The sequence below is a fragment of the Hyaena hyaena genome, unplaced genomic scaffold, assembly GCF_003009895.1.
Source record: "Hyaena hyaena isolate Hyena2069 unplaced genomic scaffold, ASM300989v1 scaffold_928, whole genome shotgun sequence".
Lineage (NCBI taxonomy): Eukaryota > Metazoa > Chordata > Mammalia > Carnivora > Hyaenidae > Hyaena > Hyaena hyaena.
This window is the reverse complement of record NW_024081562.1, coordinates 35,250-44,906: the sequence shown is the minus strand read 5'-3', so window position 1 is coordinate 44,906 and position 9,657 is coordinate 35,250. Positions and strand designations below refer to the sequence as shown.

General features: G+C 49.8%; 1 protein-coding gene across 1 annotated transcript; it reads right to left on the bottom strand.

The window, feature by feature from the left end:
- Positions 1 to 2,581: 2,581 nt before the first annotated feature.
- Positions 2,582 to 6,777, bottom strand: CST3 (cystatin C). Its single transcript, XM_039220983.1, has 3 exons — positions 6,460 to 6,777; positions 3,768 to 3,881; positions 2,582 to 2,931 (listed from the first exon to the last, which is right to left on the bottom strand). The coding sequence occupies exons 1-3, from the start codon at positions 6,703 to 6,705 to the stop codon at positions 2,848 to 2,850; spliced, it is 444 nt and encodes a 147-aa protein (XP_039076914.1). The 5' UTR covers positions 6,706 to 6,777; the 3' UTR covers positions 2,582 to 2,847.
- Between the last annotated feature and the right edge of the window lie 2,880 nt (positions 6,778 to 9,657).

The following is a 9,657-nucleotide window of genomic DNA, read 5'->3' as shown; positions in this document are numbered from 1 at the left end:
ATCACCATCTCCAGGCTGTGTCCTGAGAGTGGTCCCTGGGAGCAGAAAAGACCAGTGGAACTCACATTCCAAGGACAGGGGATAGGGTGAGGAGCCTCCAAGTACCCAGGTCCACTTCACAGGTTAATCTTCAGTCATCTTTTTGGTGATGTTCCCAAGTCATGACATAGATCACAGATCCTACCTCTGAGTGCAAGGAGTGTCAGGGATTATGGATGCCATGCTTTAAACCACAATATGTAATTAGATCAGTGAAAAAAGATAAAAAACCTACTATTTACTCATAGCCAGGCACTATGCTAAAGCTATTTATGTAAGTAATTTTACATCAATTATACTTACAGTTATATTTAAAGTAAATAAATATAAAAAATCATGAAGATTAAAGTTGCAGGGGCTGTATTTTCACCTCTAGACACACTGGTTTATGTGATGTCAGGTCTCAGGGCCTTCTTGATCACACCACTTCACCCAGAGCCTCAGGGTTGTGGCATCTATGTGCCTGCCCATCCCCTTGGGTCACCTAGGGTGCCACCAACCTGAACTCATGTGGTGTGGGCTGTGGAACACAAGGCCGGGATGGTGAGAGAATGTGTGGAGAGCTTGAGATGAGCCAAGCTGTGTGTACAGCTCTCCATCCGCTACCCCCAACTTCCACAAGGAAAAGAGAATTGGAAGTGTGCCCACAAAGGGATGGCTTTACAGGAAATCAGCAACTCATCGTGGTGTCACCATGTAAACCCAAGGTTCATCACCAAGTTAGGGAAGACCTGCACGAAGGCCTCATCCCCAGGGTACCACTTCTGTGTACCAACTGCTCTGTCAGGACCCCTCCTTCTCAACACATTCCCAAGCCCATGCACCCCTGCAGGGACCATGCCCAGGCTCACACTCCACCTCTTGAGGGCTGTGCACAGTGCTTTGCATCTCTGATCCCAGCCCCTTTCCTTAGGTGTGGTGTCCATTAAGAAGAGACTGTAAAGCAACCAAAGCATTTATTTGAGGTCTGAAAGATTATAATCAAGGAGACACAGAGCCACTGAAATCCAAAGTGTGCTCCAAACTTGGAACTGAGAGTGCAGGATTATGGAAGCAAAAATCCATGGTTTCATAACTTGTTTTGAAAGAATTATGATTAGTGCTAGCAGAGTTCACATTTACTGTCTCATACATGACTGGCCATTTGGCAAATAGGTGTCAGTATATCTCTATTTCAGTCCAGAGTGGAAGGATATGTTCCAGGTTGTCCAGCTGTAATTGATAAGTGTTCAGAAAATTTTAATAGAAGACAGTGGTGTACAGGCAATGTGCACTGTGAACTGTTTTGAATGATTCTCTTAGCAATTATGCATCTTCTTCCACAATGGTGAACAAGAGACAAGGCACACAATCTTGTTGGGGCCCACATAGTCACCTGGAGGAGGCACATAGGATGGGGACAATCCCTACCCCTTCCAGCATTGTGCTGAGTTCTACCTTTGCTGGGTGCAGCAGCCGCCCCTGGGGTGCCAGGACTCAGGGCCAGCTGGGTGGGTCCCCTTTGTCATTTCACCCTCTGTGTTCATGGCAATGAGCCAACCAGATCATTCACGCTGCTCTGTCAGTGGGAGATTTGTGAAGCATGGACCCAGCACTACTAGCCCCTTGGGAGGGCTTCACCCCTTTGCAGGAAACAGTCAATATAAGGACAATGCAGGGAGTGGGGTATGCTTTTAGTTCTCTTTTGTTTAGGACTAATTCATTTCTATTTTGAAGTCCTAAGGTACCCATTAGTCTACAGAATGATGGTGAACTATTAATTACAATGTCCTTAGAATAAGAAGGAAGCCCACTTTATTTCAATTCCATTTACGGTTTCAATTCTACATTCCTTATATGAAACTCTACTACACAAGGACTTATTTTAAATGGGACTCCAGGATACAGGCAGGGTGTAAAACCATTTACAAACTACTTCCTGCAATGTATCTGAAGAAGGTGTTGCTTTCAGTCTCATTTCACTCTGGATTCTGACCTTGACTCTGATTGGTAGTTCCCCAATAGTTACATAAACACACATAATACTTTGTCTCCTAAAGGTGCCTTGTAGTCTTTTGTGGAAAGAAGGAGACAGAAATCATTATTTATCTAGTCTGTAGAGAATTTGACCAGTGAAAATCAGCCCCAGGAGTGTGAGGTGCTCAGTACATGTGGTTGAAATCTATTACCTGGCAGATACCTGCTCAGGGTGGCCCTGGGCAGTGGGCTTAATTTGACCAATCTCTCCTGTCCATTCCTGTTCACCATCTGAATTCCTTTCAAACATAGCAACCAAGTCTCCAGGATCAGCAGCCTAGTTTCTCTCCTTTTCTCTGTGATTACTAGGAGTCACTATAGATAAAGGGCTGGGTTCCCAGCCTGCCCCTGATTTAATCATCCCCAAAGTGGCCGCATGCCACAGGTTCCCCTCCCCTGGGGAACCTGTCAGCTCTCTACTCCTTGTCTGTCCTCTAAAGTCAGTGGGACTAGGGACTCTTCACAAAGACACTGCCCAAAACCTTTTTTAACATATACTCCCGAGACATGAAATAAACTCAAGAGATAGCTGATACTACTTTTTATTGATGAAGACAGAGCAGAACAAGTACACTACATACTAGTGCATTTGAAAAGCAATTAAAAGAAAGGAGTTACAGTCACTTAGCTGTTCAAAACCTGCCCCAGAACCCTTTTCTATTTGTCTCCTGGAACCAGCACACAGAGGGGACATCACCTGGACAGGGCCACCCTTCCAAGGCTTAGGAGTTCTACAAGGGGGAGCGGGGCGAGAGAAGGGGGCCAGAGCAACCCAGCCTGTCACAGGGTCTTCTATGCATCCTGGCAGTTGGACTTCACCAGGGATGTCTTGCCCAACCAGGGGACAGTGTATATCTGGAAAGAGCAGAGCATTTTCTGCAAAAGGGAAAAGAGAGGAATAGTTAGGGTTACAGTGCAAAAGGAACAAGTCCAGCCTCAAGATGTCAGAAGAGCAGGTAAGGAATGGTGGTGTGATTCTCAACCCCCACCTTGCAGAGCCCCAGAACACTAACCAGGGCTTTGCAGTGACCTCTCGGTCACCATGCCCATCCCTTAAGTCCAAGAGATGGGATCTTGTCCCTTATCTCCAACCAGCAGGATTCCACAAACTCATTCCCCCTGCATATCCCTTTAAGGAGGAGCAGCATATGGAAGGTTCCAGAGCCCCCAAGGGACAGGGGACTGCCCCCAAGTTCCTTGACCTTCAGTGGGCCAGCACTAGGAGAGGTGGAGAGGGAGGGACCCAGGGCCTTGGATTAGAGTTCAGGAAACACAAAAAAGCCCCAGGGAATGGGGGAGGTAGGGGGATGTGCAGCCCTCCCCAGAGGCCAAGACCCAGGAGGGAGACTAGTATCTGGTGAGCAGGGCAGCACCAAAGAGTTCTGGCTACTTACAGGCCTCTGATTCCCTCTAATCCGTTCAGATGGCTGAGGCTAAGATTAAGGGGTCACCTCTCTCCCTCTTTCTCTTTCTCCAGCAAACACCCCGCAGCTGCCCCTTATCTCACAGGCAACAACCCACACTGCACATGGTACCCCCTATTCACCAGCTAAAACCCGCTTACAAACTCAAATAGTCACATGCACACACACGTACTCCATGCACCCAGCAGCGGCACACCCCCACCCCCAGCACTCACACATGATGCTTCCCACAGGCACAGGCTCACCCCACCCCTCTGCTGTGCTTGGCTGCGTCCTCCGGACACATACCCTCATCAGGTGTGGCTGGTCATGAAAGGGACAAGTGTCCAAGTTGGGCTGCGACTTGGTACATCTGGTTCGTCCAATCTCCACGTCCAAGAAGTAATTCATCCCAGCCACGACCTGTATACCGGGAGAGCAGGATTTGTTTACAGCCTCCCTGCCAGTTTCACACACAATTACCTTCCTGCTATTGGGCCCTCACACCAGCATTCACTGCTGCCAAAGCAGGTACCCTGGAAAACCACAGCCACCTGCTGAGGGCTGGCTCAGCTGCTGTGCTCAGACCCTGCTTGTAACTAGTTCACAGAGGGGATCCAGAAGGCCTCAGGCAGCCTGGCAGGAGGAGAAGTAGGAAGATGGAAGGTGGAGGCCAGGGATCAAAATTCTGTTAACTGGGTTCAGGAGGGTAAGGCGCAGTCTGGGGGCCCAGCACAGTGTCAGCTAATAAACTCCAGCGCCAGGAGCCAGGGCAGGAACTAAGCCCACAGTGAGGGCTCTGTGCTGGAGCAAACAGAGTGGATCAGTTCCAAAAGACAGTCATGTGATGGGTGCAATTAAGCTAAATTCCAATTAATAGGATCAACCCCACAGATATTCACATTATCTCAGTGTAACAAGGGTTTATTTATTTATTTCACAGTAAGAAATGGCATGCCTCCCACTCTCTCTCTGTATATCACAGGCAGACACACACATACATGTTTTAGGCCAATAAAACACTGACCCTGGAACATCTACATTTTAAGTGCAATTTTTGATGGGAATATTTCTGAAGTGTGTCACACACCTGCGTCTTTTACACTCTAGATTACAGGATAGAAGCAAACCTTGTCCTCACACAGGGAATCCCACAGACAAGCCTCCTTAGAACTTGGAGGAACATGGAAGACTGAGACCAAGCTCCACATCCTACCTCGTAGAACCACAAGCAGGTCCCATGACCCCTCTGCTGTCACTTTCCCCAGTGAGCTGTGGCACCAAGCCAGTGTCACACTGGAGAGAAGCCGGCCAGGGAGAACCTAGTGATCAGGGAGTGCATGTCCCATCCAAAGGACGCAGTGCCAGCCAACCACTGCAAGAGGAGAAATGGTCTGTTCTGGACCCAACTTCTTAAGTTTCAAGAGAAGGCTCATGAGCCCTAAATGCTGGCATGCACAACCAGGCTTTCATTGCTGTGAGGCTCCATTCTGCTCTGGACTGGGCCCCGGGCCAGCTGGCCTAAATCCTCGCCCTCCTTAGAAGATGAACGCAGAGCCGCAGAGCCACCAGCGCCCCTTCCTCACACTCCCTCCCACCCCTCTCTGGACTCCCATGACTATGTTCTTTATCTGACCAGAACTCCCGGACAGGCTGGCAGACGCAGGGGTCAGAAGCAATCCACTCAACTACCCCTGGGTGTTGGTGATGATGGGGCAATATCGGGGTGGGGAGTGTGACTGCACACACAAGAGGCTGCTCCCATGGATGGGACCTATAGAGGAAGCAACCCTCGAGGAGCCTTTCCTCCAGGATCTCAGGACAGATTTGAGTTCATATGTCAGACCCTCTGCCCTGGGCTGCACTGGGTACCACAGGCCAGCTCACTGACCACCTCTGGGTGCTGAGGGAGGATGTTTGGTGTGGGCCTCAAGTTCAACTGCAGGACGAGGACATGGAGGCCAGGCTGGTTTAGTGGCACCTGTTGAGAGGAGGCTGGGAGGAGAACCGGTCACTTCCACATGGCCTGAATCATCTCAAGGAAACATGGGACCAAACCAGATCGAGCCCCAGCGTGTACCACAACTGGTTGGACGCTTCAAAAATGCCAAGGTCATAGATGGAGGGACTGCCAGAGTAAAGGAGGCTGCAAGACAGTGCCTGCAGCATGTGACCTGGCAGTCCTGGGCTATAAAGGACATCAGTGAGACAACCAGTGACATCTACGTAAGATCTGTGTTTTGGATAACTGTCAGTGTTGATTCTGATTTCCAAAGTGTTATTGTGCTTACATCAGAAAATGCCCTTCTTTCTAGGAAATACACACAGAAGTGTTAACTGTCAAAAGGTTCAAAAAAACCCACAAATGTAGGTACACACATGTATGTGCCTAATGGAAAGCAAAATGGCATAATTTTAACATACAAGGAATCTAGCTGTAGAATCTACAAGGATTTTATTCACTATTTCTGCTACTGCTCTGTAAGTCTGAAAAGTTAAAGTCAAAAGTTAAAAGGACAAAGGTGCTTAAAAAAATTCTTCAGTGACAAAGCCACGAGGGCAGCTGGGTATGGGGTCTGATTTTCCTTTGCTCATGGTCATTTAGTTGACAGCTCACACTGAGCCCCCGTATCGCGTGAGGCTGGGGCATTGGAGGTCGGGGGACTGGACAGGGGCCTTGACCCCATCACCGCAGCTTTCTGGCCAGGCTGGGGCTTGAAACCTGAAATGAAGGCCATTGGGGTGACCCAGTGTGCTGCCGGGGTCCCCGGCACTCCCGGTAATATGCATGCGAAGGGCTGGCTGTGACGGACACGAGAGACGAGGGACACCGCCCTCTGAGAAGCCAGGGAGCGGTCTGTAGTCCCCGCCCAACAGCTAGGGGCTCCGAGACGGACCCCTCAAGACGCTGGGCGGGCAGATGGGGTCCGGGCGGGTGACGTCAGGCAGCCGCGCCCTCTGCTCAGGGCCGCCCCGCCCCCACGGCCCGGCCGGTACTCACCTGCTTTCGGGCGTGCACCACCCGCATCGCGCGGCTGTGGTAGGCGTCGTTGCTCGCCTTGTTGTACTCGCTGAGGGCGAAGTTCAGCGCCTGCTGCACGCCCTCTTCGTTGACGTCGGCGTCCAACGGGGCGCCCACCATTGCAGACTTGCTGTTTCTCCTGCCGGTTCCGGGGCTCACGGCCAGGGCCAGAGTCAGGGTCAGAGCCGCTAGCAGGAGCAGCGGGGTGCGCAGGGGCCCGGCCATGGTGTGCTGGAAAAGGTACAGAGCACGGACGGGAGCGACCCAGGGAACAGAAGCTTCAGCCCCGGCGCTGCCCTTTTATTCCCTCAGACCCACCCTCGGGCCTCCCCGCCCTCCGCGGCTCCGCCTTTTCCTCCGTCACCTCCCCCTCCCCGGGCCCCGGGCTCCTCCTCCGCGGAAGTCCTGAGCCTGCTCCCGGGTCCTGCCTCGGCTCCCTGTACTCCTCCAACCTAGCTCCCCCTTGCCAGTTCCAGCCCTCTATCCTGAGACCTGCCCCTTTGACCGCATTCCTGGCTGTATTCCCCGGGTCAGGCGCATTTTCTCTTCCCCAAGCTCCACCCTCCCTCTCAGCGTCTCTCCTCCATCTAAGTCCCGCCCCTCCACGGAGTGCGGGCCTTGTCCCTCTCAGCCACGCCCCCGCCCTCCCCCAGTCACGCCCGCTCCCCCTCCCCCCCAGCTTCTAGCCCTCCTTAGGTCCTCGCATCGCGCCTGGCCTATACGTGAGTCCGGCTCCGGGAAGCCCCCCTGCTTCTACTCTGGACGGAGGGCTCCCAGTTCTGGCTCACTGTAGTCGTGCAGAAGGTGTCACTCCTCCCAGGGCCTGCGGTGCTTGTAACCCTCAGTCCTGCCTCCTGTGAAAGGAGAAACAGCTTTCTGGCTTCCTGGGGGTTGAACATTGCAACTAAACCTAGGAATCCCCAGAGCAGGTTTCTGAGGGAGGCTAAGGAAGAGCCTGTCTCTGTTCTGTTCTGGAGAACTCTTTTGCAAAACATAAATGAATTAGCCTTTATTTGGGGAAAGGTCATCAGGTTATCTTTTTCATAATTCATTTATTTATTTAACCGATAAATCTTTCTGGGACTTCTCTCTGGCCACAAGGTCTCGGGTTTATACGTGGAGGATGGACTAGTGAGCCTTGTGCTTGTTATCAGAGGGCAACTGCCCAATAAAGATGCTGTGTGAACCATGTGTGACTTTGCATTTTACAGTTCGTTAAAAGTAAAAAGACAGGTGACTGTAAGCTTAATATTTCTTATTTCACTCAGTATATCCAAAATATTTCAATATACACTGGCAATTGTTTAATGAGGTATTTTGTATGTGTGTATCTTTGTGTGTGTGCTATTTGGAATCCTGTATGTATGTTTTACACTCAGAGCAGGTGTCAGTTTGGACTGGTCCCATTTCAAGCATCCCGTGGCCAAATGTATGTGGGCTGTGATGCTGCACAGCCCAGGTTTAGGATGTGTGTTGGGTAGGAGGCAATGATCAGTAATTATGATAAGGGTGTGATAGGTGCTCTGTTGAAAGTGAAATAGAAGGGATTGATAAAGAAAGATGTTACTGAGTATGGCCAAGGAAACCTCTTGGAGAAGAGAGGCATTTCAGCTGAAACCTAAAGGGAAAGAAGTCTGGCCAAGATTAGGAAGAGACACTGAGAGGACATGGTCTGCTGGGTACTGTGTGGGTTAACAGAGCCCCTAGTTCAGGACTGTATAGGTATTGGCTCCAGTATATCCTCTGCAGGAAGTGATCAAAGGCTTTGTTAGTTATATAGAAAGGAGGAGATAAAATGACCAGGGAAAGAAAGGGCTGCCTTGACCAGATACTTCTAAGCAAGAGTGGCTATCTTCTGAGGGTGGGGATTGGCTTTCATCACGATTTCCCCATCCATCCCAGACAGCTGGACCTCCAGTCTTAGAAGGGTACGTGGCACAGAGGGTAGACTGAAATGTCTCATCTTTTGATACTAGGAAGTGCCAGTTACCTAAATAACCAGAACATGGTGGCAGATGTGAATATGGTAGAAGTTTGTGGCTTAACACATGCTGCTGTCTGTCCATTACACTGCCTATTTCTGATGCCCTATTAGGACTCTGGCATGTGCCACACAAGGGGTGAGCATCTTAATATAGCAACATCTCTAATCCTAGCATACGGTGTCCACAGAAACTACCAGAGCAACCTGCAGTATATCAGATAAGAAGCACCTGCCTCAGCTATTCGAATGACCTTGGGCAAAGGTAACAAATTTGGAGAGGTGGGCTACTTTATTAACAGTGGTGTCTGGGGGTCAGAGCCAACAGAGATGAGCAAACCTTAGTGGTGCTGCTTCAACCTGGTTTAAAATAATGGAGCAGCCCAAGCCCTCATCTGTAGCCTACAGCTTTCAAGGATAAGCTAGCAGAGACCCAGAGACAAATAATGGCCTCAAGATAGAGGCATGGGCCTTCCAGCACCCATGCACCACAGAGGAAAGAACGCATGTGTCCAGGAGGCAAGAATGTTTCCCTTCTGCCAGATGAAGAGAAAAAAAATTTTTTTCCCCACAAGGCCATATATGTGGCTGTTGATCCCATGATCTGAATTAGTATAGAAAGAAATTGAGAGTAGCAGACATTCTCTGTAAATAATAAGTAAATATTAAATAATACTATAATAAATAAATGACCAAGTGAATAAAACATCACCTAAAGTGGCAAGTAGTCTTATCAAGTTGGCCAAGAATTCAGCTTCTAGACATTTGAGCTTCTAAAACTTGCTATTAAAATGTGGTGTAAAGCAGTTAGGGCTCTGGTAGGGATTGATGTCATATCATTATGAAACTGTGATATTCATGGGAAAGCCTGTGGACAGCCCTTGTAGAAAGAGGCAAGAGAGAGTGCAATGGCCAATATCTATTTTGTATTTAATAAGGGGACAGAGAATCTTTTGGAAGCTTTTGCCCAGGGCCCACCATGTAAATAGTCCCCATTGCTTTACATTACAAATTACCATTTAATTTCACAAGGAGCACATTTACCAGAGAAGCTCTGTTGTCTGCAGCACCAGCCAAGAGGGAGGGGGCAGGGACAGGGAGTTCAGGGACATGGGGTGGCTTGTACCCTTGGGTGCTCTGCAGTCTCTCTGGGCCTCAGCCCTGGCCATAAGGAAAACAGGATGGATCTGAGTTCG

What these genes read in the sequence shown, in the direction of transcription:
- CST3 (XM_039220983.1), bottom strand. Translation starts at nt 6,705, where the DNA reads ATGGCCGGGCCCCTGCGCACCCCGCTGCTCCTGCTAGCGGCTCTGACC. An exon ending in TGGTGCACGCCCGAAAGCAG is followed by an intron (nt 3,882 to 6,459) that starts GTGAGTACCGGC and finishes CCCGGTATACAG; the next exon opens with GTCGTGGCTGGGATGAATTA. An exon ending in ACCAGCCACACCTGATGAGG is followed by an intron (nt 2,932 to 3,767) that starts GTATGTGTCCGG and finishes TCCCTTTTGCAG; the next exon opens with AAAATGCTCTGCTCTTTCCA.